This window comes from Oncorhynchus gorbuscha, linkage group LG25 (assembly GCF_021184085.1).
Source record: "Oncorhynchus gorbuscha isolate QuinsamMale2020 ecotype Even-year linkage group LG25, OgorEven_v1.0, whole genome shotgun sequence".
Lineage (NCBI taxonomy): Eukaryota > Metazoa > Chordata > Actinopteri > Salmoniformes > Salmonidae > Oncorhynchus > Oncorhynchus gorbuscha.
The window spans coordinates 37,079,583-37,096,794 of NC_060197.1; the positions used below are offsets into that span (position 1 = coordinate 37,079,583).

Below are 17,212 nucleotides of genomic sequence, written 5' to 3' on the forward strand. Positions count from 1 at the left end.
CAGATGACCCAGGTCTGCTGCGAGGTTCATGTTAGTTTTTACCTTGTGCATAACAACTGGAAAACATTCCTAGAAAAGGGAGGGAAGACTTGACACTTGTAGCTGTTATGCACATGTACTGTAGCTGGCCACTGGGTGACAATCATAGGCTAGTGTAGACCATACACTTCCAGTTGTCCTTGTACTCATCTCATTTCTTCCAAGGATTGAAAATAATAAAACAAGAATCAGTCAACCTTTTTATTCTTGTGGCCTTTTCCCTCCCCCTGATGCCCCCTGGTGTCCACCAAAGACCCACTCCATTTGCTAGGCCGTGTTGAAGAGAGGGAGTGCACAAGGAAATACATAGAGATGGAATCAGGGCAGGGCAATTTCTGTGATCCTAAGAGAGAGATTAAAAGAGAAACACAGAGGCCAGGGCGCACCTAGGCCAGTACCCTCAACGGAGCTTCCTACATCTTGATGTCGAATCAAAAAAGACCCCTCCCCCTCCACTGAAAGGAGATAGAAAAGGACAAGGCGAATGGAGTCGGAAGACGCAGTAAGATCACGCCACACTGAGGTCTGCTTGTCTCAGACAGCTTTTTGTGTTCCAATAGCTCCTCTCCTCCCTCCCTCCTTCTGCGCTCTGGGGTAGAGAAGCGAGAGGTGACGTAATCGTCTCCCACAGAGCTGGTGTTGAAGGGCCGGGCTTAGCAGCATCCACTGTGCCGCTTTGAGTTTCCCAGAATCCTGTGGGACTTTTTCCTGTTCTGAGTCTTTCTCTGTGTGATTTATGTGTTACACTACATTTTTGGATTTGTTTAACTTTTACTACCCCTTTTAGCTAGCGAGACAAAAGTGGATTCAGCAAAAGGGGGTTTGAGTACACTTATAAATATGAATGTAATTTTAGTCAAGAGGTTATTGAAGTACAAAATGCATTAAAGGTAGATGGATTTCAGTTTTTCTGACTTGAAAAATAACATGTGTAAAGAGTCGTTATGAAGTCTGGTATGCATATATACTGTACAGTCCTAGGAACGTCAAGAAACTTGGGTTCTGTATCCACTAAAGCATGAGCAACACTCGCTTCCTAACAGTTTATATCCTCCTAGGTATCCAAAATCACTCACTTTCTCTTCCCCATAACTTTCTTTCTTTTTCCTTCCACATCCTGTCCTTTTCCCCATTATCTCAGCTCTCAATCTTGGTTTTGTCTCGGTTGTATTTGTTCCGGAGTATAACCCCCTCAAAAAGAGCAGCTGCCACGTTTATTTCTCAGAATCAGTATGGGAGCTGTCCAATTATCCCCCTTCCTCCCCAAACAAACACACACTTTACACCACCTCTTTGAAGTGTGTAATGGGTATGTGTGTATGATGCCACCGCTGCGCTGTTCGTTTCGGGCAGGAGGACGAAAACACAGCGTGACCAACCGCAGGGGCTTGCGGCCTCCACTTGGGTGTGGTTACAAGCCTTTTGTGCGTCTCGTGTGTGTGTGTGTGTGTGTGTGCGTATCTCTGTGTGTGTGTGTGTATGTGTGTGTCTGTGAAAAAGGAAAACCAAAACAAATCTGCTTCTATGCAGCATATCCCTCGGGGAATAGGGACCTCCTGTATTTTTTTTGTTGCCTTTTTCAGTGGTTTTGTTCCAGAGCCCCCCCCCCCCCCTCCCTACCCAGCTGTAAAGACCCCCCCTCCCTACCCAGCTGTAAAGACTCTCTCCATACTATACCTATCAAAGGCCATTTCACTATATGGACATATTTGTGTTTTGTAAAAAACATTTCTTATGCCATAGTTTTGCCATCATGGCAATCAATCATTGACCAAACGCCTGCAAATAGACATAAAGAGTGAATTCTGGTGATGATATACACATTTACAGTATGTTCAGTAAGTTCAAATGAATTGTGCCTCCGCTTTGATATATTGAAACGTAGCTGTATTGAAATGGTGAGGATCTTCCAGATTTCAGACAAGGTGCCTTTTTATGGCATAAGAAATGTAAATGGTATATGGCTGAATTGATCAAAATGGCAAATAACTTGAAGAAAAACCATGTGGTTTAGAGTGCTATGAAGCTGGTCATAGTTCTAGGGGTGTGGCTAAACAGTTTGGTATTGTGTATGTTTAGGTAAATACTGTGCCATAGTTTTTAGAGTCCACAAATACGTTACCGTTTTCTTTCTTCTTCAAATATATCAAACGTTTTACTGTTGCCTGATAACGTTGTCTCTGGATTTGATACAAAGGCTTGTAGCCACAGCTTTCCCAAAGTCTCTTGTTTGTTTACTTCCTTGTTTCTTTAACTCGTTCCTCTTGTTCTCCTCTCTCCTCTTCGCTACAATCAAACAAATAAAGTATTAACCTGATGACCCAACAGAAAGAAAGTCTCATGTCTGATTTGAACATCTGCACTGAGATAAAAACCAATTTGCCCTATTATTTTAATCACTGTATACCGTGTTCGTCAACATTCTTTGTTCTCCACAAGCTGAAGTGGTGGTTGGTACTGTGTTTGTTGAAGCAAATTCAAAGTACATAACAATAACAATAGCTGGTGTTGTACTACACCACCAAGCAATACAGTTAGCTGTTACTGGTGTTGTACTACACCACCAAGTAATACAGTTAGCTGTTACTGTTGTTGTACTACACCACCAAGTAATACAGTTAGCTGTTACTGTTGTACTACACCACCAAGTAATACAGTTAGCTGTTACTGGTGTTGTACTACACCACCAAGTAATACAGTTAGCTGTTACTGTTGTACTACATCACCAAGTAATACAGTTAGCTGTTACTGTTGTTGTACTACATCACCAAGTAATACAGTTAGCTGTTACTGTTGTTGTACTACACCACCAAGTAATACAGTTAGCTGTTACTGTTGTACTACACCACCAAGTAATACAGTTAGCTGTTACTGTTGTTGTACTACACCACCAAGTAATACAGTTAGCTGTTACTGTTGTACCACACCACCAAGTAATACAGTTAGCTGTTACTGTTGCACTACACCACCAAGTAATACAGTTAGCTGTTACTGGTGTTGTACTACACCACCAAGTAATACAGTTAGCTGTTACTGTTGTTGCACTACACCACCAAGTAATACAGTTAGCTGTTACTGGTGTTGTACTACACCACCAAGGAATACAGTTAGCTGTTACTGTTGTACTACATCACCAAGTAATACAGTTAGCTGTTACTGGTGTTGTACTACACCACCAAGTAATACAGTTAGCTGTTACTGTTGTACCACACCACCAAGTAATACAGTTAGCTGTTACTGTTGCACTACACCACCAAGTAATATAGTTAGCTGTTACTGTTGTACCACACCACCAAGTAATACAGTTAGCTGTTACTGTTGTACTACACCACCAAGTAATACAGTTAGCTGTTACTGGTGTTGCACTACACCACCAAGTAATACAGTTAGCTGTTACTGTTGTACTACACCACCAAGTAATACAGTTAGCTGTTACTGTTGTTGTACTACACCACCAAGTAATACAGTTAGCTGTTACTGTTGTTGTACTACACCACCAAGTAATACAGTTAGCTGTTACTGTTGTACTACACCACCAAGTATTACAGTTAGCTGTTACTGGTGTTGTACTACACCACCAAGTAATACAGTTAGCTGTTACTGTTGTACTACATCACCAAGTAATACAGTTAGCTGTTACTGTTGTTGTACTACACCACCAAGTAATACAGTTAGCTGTTACTGGTGTTGTACTACACCACCAAGTAATACAGGTAGCTGTTACTGTTGTACTACATCACCAAGTAATACAGTTAGCTGTTACTGGTGTTGTACTACACCACCAAGTAATACAGTTAGCTGTTACTGTTGTTGTACTACACCACCAAGTAATACAGTTAGCTGTTACTGTTGTTGTACTACACCACCAAGTAATACAGTTAGCTGTCACTGTTGTACCACACCACCAAGTAATACAGTTAGCTGTTACTGTTGTACTTCACCACCAAGTAATATAGTTAGCTGTTACTGTTGTACTACATCACCAAGTAATACAGTTAGCTGTTACTGGTGTTGTACTACACCACCAAGTAATACAGTTAGCTGTTACTGTTGTTGTACTACACCACCAAGTAATAAAGTTAGCTGTTACTGTTGTACTACACCACCAAGTAATACAGTTAGCTGTTACTGTTGTACTACACCACCAAGTAATACAGTTAGCTGTTACTGTTGTACCACACCACCAAGTAATACAGTTAGCTGTTACTGTTGCACTACACCACCAAGTAATACAGTTAGCTGTTACTGTTGCACTACACCACCAAGTAATACAGTTAGCTGTTACTGGTGTTGTACTACACCACCAAGTAATACAGTTAGCTGTTACTGTTGTACTACATCACCAAGTAATACAGTTAGCTGTTACTGGTGTTGTACTACACCACCAAGTAATACAGTTAGCTGTTACTGTAATGTTAGCTGTTGCACTACACCACCAAGTAATACAGTTAGCTGTTACTGGTGTTGTACTACACCACCAAGTAATACAGTTAGCTGTTACTGGTGTTGTACTACACCACCAAGTAATACAGTTAGCTGTTACTGTTGTTGCACTACACCACCAAGTAATACAGTTAGCTGTTACTGGTGTTGTACTACACCACCAAGTAATACAGTTAGCTGTTACTGTTGTACTACACCACCAAGTAATACAGTTAGCTGTTACTGTTGCACTACACCACCAAGTAATACAGTTAGCTGTTACTGTTGTACTACATCACCAAGTAATACAGTTAGCTGTTACTGGTGTTGTACTACACCACCAAGTAATACAGTTAGCTGTTACTGTTGTACTACACCACCAAGTAATACAGTTAGCTGTTACTGGTGTTGTACTTCACCACCAAGTAATACAGTTAGCTGTTACTGTTGTACTACACCACCAAGTAATACAGTTAGCTGTTACTGGTGTTGTACTTCACCACCAAGTAATACAGTTAGCTGTTACTGTTGTTGTACTACACCACCAAGTAATACAGTTAGCTGTTAGTGTTGTACTACACCACCAAGTAATACAGTTAGCTGTTACTGTTGTTGTACTACACCACCAAGTAATACAGTTAGTTGTTACTGTTGTTGTACTTCACCACCAAGTAATACAGTTAGCTGTTACTGTTGTTGTACTACACCACCAAGTAATACAGTTAGCTGTTACTGTTGTACTACACCACCACGTAATAGAGTTAGCTGTTACACTTGTGGGGGGAAGGGGGCATACTAAATCAACATATGCAGGGCTTTTCACCCTTAAACCTAATCCTAATTACACATAGTTATTGGGTTAAAACTGGGAAAGGATAGGGTTATTAGGAGGTAGTTAATGAAATGATAGGGTTATTAGGAGTACGTTCGTGAAAGGATATGGTTATTAGGAGGTAGTTAGTGAAATGATAGGGTTATTAGGAGTACGTTCGTGAAAGGATATGGTTATTAGGAGGTAGTTAGTGAAAGGATATGGTTATTAGGAGGTAGTTAGTGAAATGATATGGTTATTAGGAGGTAGTTAGTGAAATGATAGGGTTATTAGGAGTACGTTCGTGAAAGGATATGGTTATTAGGAGGTAGTTAGTGAAAGGATATGGTTATTAGGAGGTAGTTAGTGAAAGGATAGGGTTATTAGGAGGTAGTTAGTGAAATGATATGGTTATTAGGAGGTAGTTAGTGAAAGGATATGGTTATTAGGAGGTAGTTAGTGAAAGGATATGGTTATTAGGAGGTAGTTAGTGAAATGATAGGGTTATTAGGAGTACGTTCGTGAAAGGATATGGTTATTAGGAGGTAGTTAGTGAAAGGATATGGTTATTAGGAGGTAGTTAGTGAAATTATATGGTTATTAGGAGGTAGTTAGTGAAATGATATGGTTATTAGGAGGTAGTTAGTGAAAGGATAGGGTTATTAGGAGGTAGTTAGTGAAATGATATGGTTATTAGGAGGTAGTTAGTGAAATGATATGGTTATTAGGAGGTAGTTAGTGAAAGGATAGGGTTATTAGGAGGTAGTTAGTGAAAGGATAGGGTTATTAGGAGGTAGTTAGTGAAATGATATGGTTATTAGGAGGTAGTTAGTGAAAGGATAGGGTTATTAGGAGGTAGTTAGTGAAAGGATATGGTTATTAGGAGGTAGTTAGTGAAAGGATAGGGTTATTAGGAGGTAGTTAGTGAAATGATATGGTTATTAGGAGGTAGTTAGTGAAATGATATGGTTATTAGGAGGTAGTTAGTGAAAGGATAGGGTTATTAGGAGGTAGTTAGTGAAAGGATATGGTTATTAGGAGGTAGTTAGTGAAAGGATAGGGTTATTAGGAGGTAGTTAGTGAAATGATATGGTTATTAGGAGGTAGTTAGTGAAAGGATAGGGTTATTAGGAGGTAGTTAGTGAAAGGATATGGTTATTAGGAGGTAGTTAGTGAAAGGATAGGGTTATTAGGAGGTAGTTAGTGAAAGGATAGGGTTATTAGGAGGTAGTTAGTGAAAGGATATCAAATCAAATTTTATTTATATAGCCCTTCGTACATCAGCGGATATCTCAAAGCGCTGTACAGAAACCCAGCCTAAAACCCCAAACAGCAAGCAATGCAGGTGTAGAAGCACAGTGGCTAGGAAAAACTCCCTAGAAAGGCCAAAACCTAGGAAGAAACCTAGAGAGGAACCAGGCTATGTGGGGTGGCCAGTCCTCTTCTGGCTGTGCCGGGTGGAGATTATAACAGAACATGGCCAAGATGTTCAAATATGGTTATTAGGAGGTAGTTAGTGAACTTATAGGGTTATTAGGAGGTAGTTAGTGAAAGGATATGGTTATTAGGAGGTAGTTAGTGAAAGGATAGGGTTATTAGGAGGTAGTTAGTGAAAAGTTTTGTTTGAGGTCGGAAGTGATTTCCAAGACCAATGTCTATTTCCGAGAACATGTAACTTTTTGAAACCCCTCTTAAGAGTGACACACAGTGGCACAGGAAGGTACTGCAAGATTATATCCCTGTAACGTAAAACCGTTGAACTCTTCTCCAGTTAACTCTGTGGAATCCAGGTTGTCTGGTTATTAAAGGAGCTTTCCAGTAATACGCTGACGGGAAAAATGTTAATCAGGGCATTTGACTTGCACTGCAGGAGTAGAACAGTGCTGATCTGGAAGTGGTCTCAACTGCCAATCACTAAAGCAATTTACAGATTTATTTTTAGGTGCACTAAAGAAGTAATCTCATATTTTGCAAAAACTTGGGGATGTCAAACAGAGCAAGATGTCGGGACACTGTGACGTAAAACCAATCAGACAAAATATTTTGACTCCTTCGTCTGGTGATAGCTTTCCCATTGCAGGGCATGAGAGGACTACTCTTGTCAGCATCACCGTACCCTTCCTGGAAGCGGAGTGTGTCCTCAGATGACCATACAGGAATACTGCCAAGACGGCAGCGTAAAGACACCCCAACACACTTAGCCACTGCTCTCTCAGCCAACAGTCAAGGTCTCAGTGGAACTGGTAAACAACCATCAGTCGACGCTGACGTCTGTTTGACCATAGATAGAGAGGTAGTGGTGGATCACATCGATTAGTTGCGATCTCATTATCAGTTCAGAAAAATCATGCCAGGATCTCTTGTTCTGTAAGAGAACATTCCGTATTGAAAAGTTGGTCTCGGATGGCCTATGAGCTCATCAATATTTTGTCCTGGTTTTCTCGGTCACTGACACTTCCTCTTTCCCCCTCTTGTCTTTTTATTAGTCTTTCGCTTTATTTTCACTCCTTTTCTGTGTTTCCCCTTGCACTTTCCCTCTCTCTCACCTACAAACAGTTGCATTTGACATTTGAGCAATTTAGCAGACGCTCTTATCCAGAGTGACTTAAAGTTAGACATAAACAAGCAACAAATACTCCTGGGAATCAATAGCCACTGCATGTACACTAAATTACCAAAAGTATGTGGACACCTCCTTGTGGAACATCTCATTCCAAAATCCTGGGCATGAATATGGAGTTGGTCCCCCCTTTGCTGCTATAACAGCCTCCACTCTTCTGGGAAGGTTTTCCATGAGATGTTGGAACATTGCTGCGGGGACTTTCTTCCATTCAGCCACAAGAGCATAAGTGGGGTTGGGCACTGATGTTGGGCAATTACGCCTGGCTTGCAGTCCAATTCATCACAAAGGTGTTCACTGGGGTTGAGGTCAGGGCTCTGTGCAGGCCAGTCAAGTTCTTCCACACCGATCTCAACAAACCATTTCTATATGGACCTCGCTTTGTGCACGGGGGCATTGTCATGCTGAAATAGGAAAGGGCCTTCCCCAAATTGTTGTCACAAAGTTGGAAGCACAGAATGGTCTAGAATGTCATTGTATGCTGTACTGTTAAGATTTCCCTCCACTGGAACTGTCGGACTGCCAGATGGTGAAGCGTGATTAATCACTCCAGAGAGCACGTTTCCACTGCTCCAGTGTCCCAATGGCGTCGAGCTTTACACCACTCCAGCCAATGCTTGGTGATCTTGTGTGCGGCTGCATGGCCATGGGAGGCTTGTGTGCGGCTGCTCGGCCATGGAAACCCATTTCATGAAGCTCTCAGTTAACAGTTCTTGTGCTGAAGTTGCTTTCAGGGGCAGTTTGGAACTTGGTAGTTAGTGTTGCAAACGAGGGCAGACGATTTTTACGCACTACACACTTCAGCACTCGGCGGTCCCGTTCTGTGAGTTTGTGTGCCCTACCACACAAACTAGCCGTTTCCACTTCACAATAACAGCGGTTACAGTTGACCGGGGCAGCTCTAGAAGGGCAGAAATTTGAAGAACTGACTGGTTGGAAAGGTGGCATCCTATGACGGTGCCAAGTTGAAAGTCACTGAGCTCTTCAGCAAGGCCATTCATTCTACTGCCAATGTTTGTCTATGGAGATTGCATGGCAGTGTGCTCAATTTTTTACACCTGTCAGCAATGAGTGTGGCAGGAATAGCTGAATCCACATACTTTTGTATGTATAGTGTATTTGCCCTATGGTCTCTTTGAAGCACAGAAGGTTGGTGCCATCTTAATTGGGGAGGATGGGCTCCTGGTAATGGCTGGAGCAAAATGCTGGAATGGTATCAAATACATTAAACACATGGTTTCCATGTGTTTGATTCCATTCCATTTGCTCCATTAAAGCCATTATAATGAGCCGTCGTCCCCTCAGTAGCCTCCACTGCTTTGAAGGTGGGATTCTGGCGGGCTCACGTAGCTCTGGCTCACTTCAAGTCAGGCGTCAGAGTGTCACGGTAGATCACTAGCCCCACCACTACTACCACAGGGTTAGTTCAGAGTGAGTGGAATGGATCAACAACTGTGTGGTTCTGGATACTGGTAGGGTGGCTCGTTGAAGATGATGTCAGGTGGACTGCTGCTGGGTTTATGTCTCACTTTGCTGGGATTGGAAGCTGAGGGACAAGGGAACGAACGCCGAAAGGTACGTAAAAATTCTCTCACAACTGATAAATGTACAGGTTTCAAATGAGGTCCAAGGTGTTTTTCTCATGATATTCCTTTTCTAGGTTCATTATCATTAGATTTGGGAAAATATACAATATTGGTTGTAGTATTGCCTTTACTGTAATCTCTTGTGGGCAGACTATGTAAATGAAACATCTGACCAAATTACGCATGATTTTATTTCTGGGCTAACTGAGATTACCTTTACTGTAATACAGAGAAACTGAATGGCGCAGTGAAAGAGACTTTGCTCAGTAGTCTGTGGGTGTCACGTTTGTCGTAAGGATGAGACCAAGGCGCAGCGTGATAAGCGTACATAACTCAGAAAAACACACATACCATCCTCGTCACATCCTGACCTAACCAAAATAATAAAGAAAACAAAGATAACTAAGGTCAGGGCGTGACAGTACCCCCCCCCCTGCGGATCCTCGCCGTAGGCCCCGGGGACCCTCGCTGCGTGTATCATCGCCGGATGTTCTGGACTGAGGACCATCGATGGAGACCCCGGGCTGGGGACCGTCGTTGGAGGTTCTGGACTGTGGACCGTCGTTGGAGGTTCTGGGGTACTGTCACCGGACGCTCTGGGGGTACTGTCGCCGGACACTCTGGACTGCCGAGGCGCACTGTAGGCCTGGTGCGTGGTGCTGGCACTGGTGGTACCGGGCTGGTGACACGCACCTCAGGGCGAGTGCGGGGAGGAGGAACAGGGCGTACTGGACTGCCGAGGCGCACTATAGGCCTGGTGCATGGTGCTGGCACTGGTGGTCCCGTGCTGGGGACACGCACCTCAGGGCGAGTGCGGGGAGGAGGAACAGGACGTACTGGACTGTGGAGGCGCACTGGAGACACAGTACGCAGAGCCGGCGCAGGGTATCCTGGTCCAAGGAGGTACACTGGAGACCAGGAGCGCTGAGCCGGCACCCTCCTTCCTGGCTGGATGCCCATTCTAGCCTGGCCAATTAGAGGAGCTAGAATAGAATAGCGGACTGGAGACATCCTGTGCTCTACCGCATAACACGGTGCCTGACCAGTAACACGCTCCCCACAGTAAGCACGCTCCCCACAGTAAGCACGCTCCCCACAGTAAGCACGCTCCCCACAGTAAGCACGAGGAGTAGGCTCAGGTCTCCGACCTGACTCATGCAATCTCCTCGTGTGCCCCCCCCCAAATTTTTTTGGGGCTGCCTCTTGCGCTTCCGTGCTAGACGTGTACCCTCATATCGTCGCCGTTCCTCCTGTGCTATCTCCACCTGCCTCCATGGTAGGCGATCCTCTCCTGACAGTATTTCCTCCCACGTCCATGCTTTCTGCTCCATCAAACGCTGCTCCTCCTTTTCACGCTGCTTGGTCCTTTTATGGTGGATTGTTCTGTCACGTTCGTCGTAACGATGAGACCTAGGCGCAGCGGGATAAGCGTAGATAACTCCTTTAATAAAAGAGAGAACACTGAACAAAACTATACAAAACAACAAAATGAACCGTGAAGCTACGTATATGACTAGTGCAAACAGGCAACTGAACATAGAATATGACCCACAAAACCAAAATGGAAAATGGCAACCTAAATAGGATCCCCAATCAGAGACAACAATAAACAGCTGTCTCTGATTGGGAACCAATTCAGGCCACCATAGACCTACATACCTAGACATACCAAAACCCCATAGATATCCAAAAATCCCTAGACAAGAGAAAAAACACATACCACCTTCGTCACACGTGACCTAACCAAAATAATAAAGAAAACAAAGATAACTAAGGTCAGGGCGTGACAGTGGGCGGAAAGAGCGTGTCAGGTCACCCTAACTCTACTCCACTGGTTTGAACTCACCCACATTTAGCTGTATCACTCTATAAATGTATAATTATGACTGGTACATAAGAGAATGCCATATGTTCAATTGACTTTGCCATACATTTGGCATAATGTTAAATATATGCACAAGTAAAGAGTGTGGCTGTTCTGTGTATATTGAGACTTAGGGGTGTGCCACTGGGAAAAAACTGGTTGAATCAATGTTGTTTCTATGTCATTTAAGGTATTTTTTATCAATGTGATGACCTGAACGTGGAAAACTGATTGGATTTGCAAAAGGTCATCACCATAAGGGCATGTGTAAACCATAAACTAAAAGCACAGCTATCATGCTTGTAAACCAATCATAGTGTTCTAAAACCATATGAATAGATTGCTCTTCATAAAAAAATGTTTTGTTGTTACATTTAACTGCTGAAAATGCCGTTATTTTCTTAGTAGGTAACATCAGAGGTCGTCAGCCTGTGAGAGAAGTCGGAGCTCAGGGTGTCACGACTTCCACCGAAGTTGTTCCCTCTCCTTGTTCGGGCGGTGTTCGGGCAGTGTTCGGTGGTGTTCGGGTGGTGTTCGGGCGGTGTTCGGTGGTGGTGTTCGGTGGTGTTCGGTCGGTGTTCGGGTGGTGTTCAGTGGTGTTCGGTCGGTGTTCGGTGGTGTTCGGGTGGTGTTCGGGCGGTGTTCGGTGGTGTTCGGTCGGTGTTCGGTGGTGTTCGGTCTGTGTTCGGCGGTGTTCGGGTGGTCTTCGGTGGTGTTCGGTGGTGTTCGGGTGGTGTTCGGGCGGTGTTCGGTGGTTTTTGGTGGTGGGCGGTGTTCGGTGGTGTGTTTTTGGTGGTGTTCGGTGGTGGTGGTGTTCAGGCGGTGTTCGGTGGTGTTCGGTCTGTGTTCGGGTGGGTGTTCGGTCGGTGTTCGGTGGTGTTCGAGTGGTGTTCGGGTCGTGTTCGGTGGTGGTGTTCGGGCGGTGTTCGGTGGTGTTCGGTCGGTGTTCGGTGGTGTCTGGTGTTCGGGCGGTGTCGGTGGTGTTCGGTCGGTGTTCGGTGGTGTTCGGTCTGTGTTGGTGTTCGGGTGGTCTTCGGTGGTGTTCGGTGGTGTCGGGTGGGTGGTGTTCGGTGGGCGGTGTTCGGTGGTTTTCGGGTGGTGTTCGGGTCGGTGTGTCGGTGGTGTTCGGTGGTGTTCGGTGGTGTTCAGGCGGGTGGTGGTGTTCGGGTGGTGGTGTTCGGTGTTCGGTGGTGTTCGGTGGTGTTTCGTGTACGGTGGTGTTCGGTGTTCGGTCGGTGTTCGGTGGTGTTCGGTGGTCGAAGTCACCGGCTTTCTAGCTGCCACCGATCCATGTTTCATTTTTCCTTTTGTTTTGTATGTTTACACACCTGGTTCCCATCTCATAATTATGTTCCTTATTTAACCCTCTGGTTTCCCTTTCTGTTTTGTGCGTGATTGTCTTTCGTGTGTTAGAGTTCGAGTCCTGTTTTGTCCTTGTTTTGTAACGGGACTTTTGTTCCGTTCTTGGGTTGAGTATATACAGTGTTTTTTTACTCTTACCTGTGTCCTGCGCCTGACTCCTTCGCTATCTTCTAGATAGACTCTGACACAGGGATGATAGACGAGTTACACCACTGTTAATGCTGCATTCATAACCAAGTGGGAAGGTGGTATTTTTACCGGGAAAAATCCACTTGAATGCCCCTCCAACTCCTAATTACTAGTGGGAAACTCGACTATCATCCCTCAGCTCCGACTTCTCCCACATGCCTGACCTCTGGCAGGGGTCAAAGTCATCACACGAAGAGCCTAGTGTCTCCGGGTTTTTGGTTTTTCATTTCAATTAAGACCTAGACAACCAGGTGAGGGGAGTTCTTTACTAATTAGTGACCTTAATTCATCAATCAAGTACAAGAGAGGAGTGAAAACCTGCAGACACTCGGCCCTCTGTGGAATTGACACGTGTACTAAGTAAATTCCCTCCATAACAGCATTTTCGGCAGTTAAATGTAACAACAAACCATTATTTATAAAGAACAATCTATTCATATGGATTTGGAACAATACGATTGGTTTACAAGCATGATAGCTGTGCTTTTGGTTTATAGTTGACACAGTTTGTAGGCTATTAGCCAATCAGTGTTTCTCAACAAGTTCAAAGCATGTGAATGCATTCAAATAGTATTTAAGACTTCACAAACGTGCACATGATTCTTTCACTGCAATAATACCTGACATGAACATTATTCCAGGAGGTCACTCTTATCTTCTGTCTTCGGTTCTCCCTGTTGCACACAACAAGCTTTGATTACCCGTCGCAACGGGATTTATGGCAGATTTAAGACGACATCATCAACCCTGTTACAGTCAACTCGGCTATACTTGATTTGGCAATTAATAATAGGCACTTTCCATAGTATTTTTTTCATTTAACCTTGATGGGCAAAACATTTTTTCAATTAAAGTTCAACATGCATATTTGTGACAGAATGTTAAAATGAGGTGAAATAAAACATTTATTTTTCACGAAGTTACACTACCCAACAAGGTACTAATTTGGTGGAATGACCCTTTCACATTATTTCAAGGGGTCACTCTGTCTTCTGTCTCGATGTAGTTTTCTTGCAGCACTTGCGGAAGCAGAAAATGCATGTTTTAATGGATACAACTATGACAAGTGCCACTATGGTGAGCAGAGCAGCTGCCACATCTAGACAGTGGTACTGGTACCAGCTCAGGTTATGGGCCTCCACCCTCAAGTGCTTAGCCCCTTTGTTACGCATCACAAACTCGATCCAGAACACAGCTGTATCCAAGGGTTTCATTGGTTGGTCGTGGTGGATTCTTGACAGCCTCATCATGCTTGCTTTATACCTGGTGAAAGGGGAATAGGGGAATCAAGGCACATTTTCAACAGTTGCCCAAACGTTTGGCGTGAGGAAACCGCAGTTGTGTATTTGTGACTTACGATGGATCATTGATCACACTGTTGAGGCCATCCACAAGGTCTTTGGGTGTCATCGTGTTGAAGTCCACCATTACAGCGGCTCCCTTGTTTTTCATGTGGATGATATTGTCTGGCTGGTCAGCGAACAAGGGGATGCCCACCATTGGGACTCCATGGTAAATGGATTCATATAGTCCGTTAGTCCCACCGTGGGTGACGAAGGCTTTGGTCTTTGGATGACCTTTTTGATACAGCACAACGAGAGGAAGCAGGGCTGTTGAACACTGTTGTACGCAAGGAATGTTTATATGTTTATGACTGTTATCAAGAAAGACATATCACCAAGTAAATCATTTTGTGGGATCCATTCATAAACTCTTGTGTTGGGGGCGAGAGTCTCTGGTTTCTCCCCATCGTATCTCCACAGCACCTATGGTGAGAAAACAGGAACATGAATGAGAACCTGCGATGAAACGGTACTTATAACAAGAAGCAATGTTTTTTTTGAAGGGTCCCTGATGGCCAAATGCAATATCTCTGACAGAATTCTATGTGAAGGAAAAGTGTAAGCTAGCTTGTTTGAATCGTACAAATGGATCCAATATCGGGATCAAGGAGACGATGACACCTCTACTTATAACAATGTTATAAGCAACAGACTAACCTTCTGTGGTATTTGTCCCAATGCAGTGGCTATGGTGTTTCCCCTCTCATTCGTGAGGTTCTTGATCATGGATCCCAGGGAAAACACCACGATTCCATCATCTCCTGAACTCTGCACAAAGTCCTCCATGGCCTGAAATTCAACACAATCTGTTTCCTTCTGGTTCAATGTTATCAGCCCAATAGACTGTAGATAATAGATCATCTTGTAAGACAGTTGATACGTTTGTGTTGAAAAGCCTTACTTTTGAAAGGGGTTTTGCAGGTTTGCAGTGAAGGCCTCCCACAAATTTAAAGTTGGGAAGGAAAGGTCGAGGATACTCAAAGTCCCAGTAGGTCCGTATCAACCAGATATCTGCCTTCCCCAAGATCTCGCATAAAGTCGTAGGTCTGCCTGATAAATGTCGAGATGCATTATGAATGAGACGCAGTACTGCTGAATAAGTGGTCCACAAAACCTATACAAGCGAATCAGTAATTATATTGTTACAACTTTTACAGCGGATTCTCTCTCTCAGAATGTAACAGTTATTGTACTAAAAAAAGCCATTGTGCATATGAATCATTCAATAACCAACATGTTGCAGATTTGCACACAGAATAGCTTCAGTAGAGTGTAGACCTAGCCCTATATATAACATCAATGGCGAAAGCACTGCTTCAATCAGAGCTCTGTCAAAGGAGTACCTAACCTGATTTAGCTTATCCACTTAATCAAATAAACCAAGTCATGATATGACATTCTTCTTGTAGATATTCCAATCTTTATAAAAAAACAAACCTGAGATTGAGCTTGTGGTGCAAGCACCCTTCCAACTTTTTGACAAATTCTGATCAACTTACCCTTGATCCCACTGTAGTACTTATCAATGGTCTGTAGGCAGTGTATAGAGAAAAAGGTAGAATGTATCATGTACGTAACAAAATTGTGAACCCGCTCCAAAAAACTCATTTGGTCTGTGTACGTCAAAGGGGGGGCAGGAACAAAAGAGGGGGGCGCTGGTATCTGCCCGCAGTGCCTCTCCATAGTCATGCCAAATGTAAACCTCAGCGAGATAATGAAAGGCACGTTAAGAGCATCTGCCATTAAGTCACTGCATGGCATCATTGGATCAGAAAGGACTGCGTCAAACTCCCACTGTCTCAGTGTGTCCATAAGCTCTTTGTTGTGGAACATGGCATCACACATGTTGAGATGTAGAGCTGTCATGCTTCCCAACACCTCCCGGATCTTCAGGCCCACCTGCAACATTGAGGCGTTCTGAGCCTCGTATATCCAGAAGTTTAGGAAGTCCTCCTGGAGAGACTCCAAATCATGTCTCTCAAAAGGAACATTATACACCTTGAAGCTGAAACCCTCTGGTTTGGTATAGTTGACTGAAGGTGAGGCAGAGCAAACCAGCACTGTGACACTATGGTTTCGCTCCACTAGTTCTTCCAGGATCACACGCATGTTGAGCCAGTGACTGAACTCCCCAGGAAAGACCAGCACATTACCACTGTGTGCGCCCTGACACCCACAGAGAATGAGGAGGGCCATGGACATCAACAACGTCCCAGACACCATTGTAGCGGAGTAGATAGAGACAGAGAGGACCTCTATGCGTTCAACAACGACATACAGGTTTTCACTAGAATTGTGTAAGATCAACCTGACTATAAAAGAGTTATGTGTTCGCCTCTGCAGTCTCAAAGTCTATAGGTTATGTCAGAGATAACCATGGTACACATTTGCACACTGCACAGCTGTGTCAAATCTGCCACTGACAATGTACCTTGGACTTCAGAACCTGAACCCTCTTTCTTCAATGAGGCAAAAGTGCATGTCTAAAACGACGTAGACTCGTTCACCTTTCGGTTTTTGTAACTTTTTCCAGAGTAGTATAAAAGAACAGGGTTTCAAGTTTACAATGGGGTATTAGAATCAAAGTTTGATGAACCTTAATTTGCTTACTTCTGACCGCAAGAGCTGTCTGCCCAAAGTAGTTTTAGGAAGGCACCTGTGCGACCAGTTTCTATCCGGTAGATGGCAGTGTTCCTTTCTCTATGATGGCAATGCTTTTATGTTGATTTCTTTCCTTGACAGGCATGCTAAGGAAAGGAAGCTAGCAGCAGAACGTTCAAAGGACTGAGTATGTTCATACATTCACATACGTGTCATTGTATAAAAAGACAATTATGGCGAATTGTGACTATTTAACAACTCAGCTAACATCTGTCTTGAACCTGCTTTTGAAAATTGTGGTCCTGGAACGACTGGGAATTGTAGAGGATGGCGCATTTTCAACTTCGGCTGGAGGTGTCCAAGATTAAACTTGAG

At 43.8% G+C, this 17,212-nt stretch overlaps 1 protein-coding gene across 1 annotated transcript; it reads right to left on the minus strand.

Annotated features, from left to right (window-relative positions):
* Positions 1–13,351: 13,351 nt before the first annotated feature.
* Positions 13,352–16,590, minus strand: LOC124013947 (UDP-glucuronosyltransferase 2A1-like). The gene is made up of 6 exons (XM_046328528.1): positions 15,736–16,590; positions 15,138–15,286; positions 14,894–15,025; positions 14,572–14,659; positions 14,251–14,470; positions 13,352–14,156 (listed from the first exon to the last, which is right to left on the minus strand). The coding sequence occupies exons 1-6, from the start codon at positions 16,457–16,459 to the stop codon at positions 13,874–13,876; spliced, it is 1,596 nt and encodes a 531-aa protein (XP_046184484.1). The 5' UTR covers positions 16,460–16,590; the 3' UTR covers positions 13,352–13,873.
* Between the last annotated feature and the right edge of the window lie 622 nt (positions 16,591–17,212).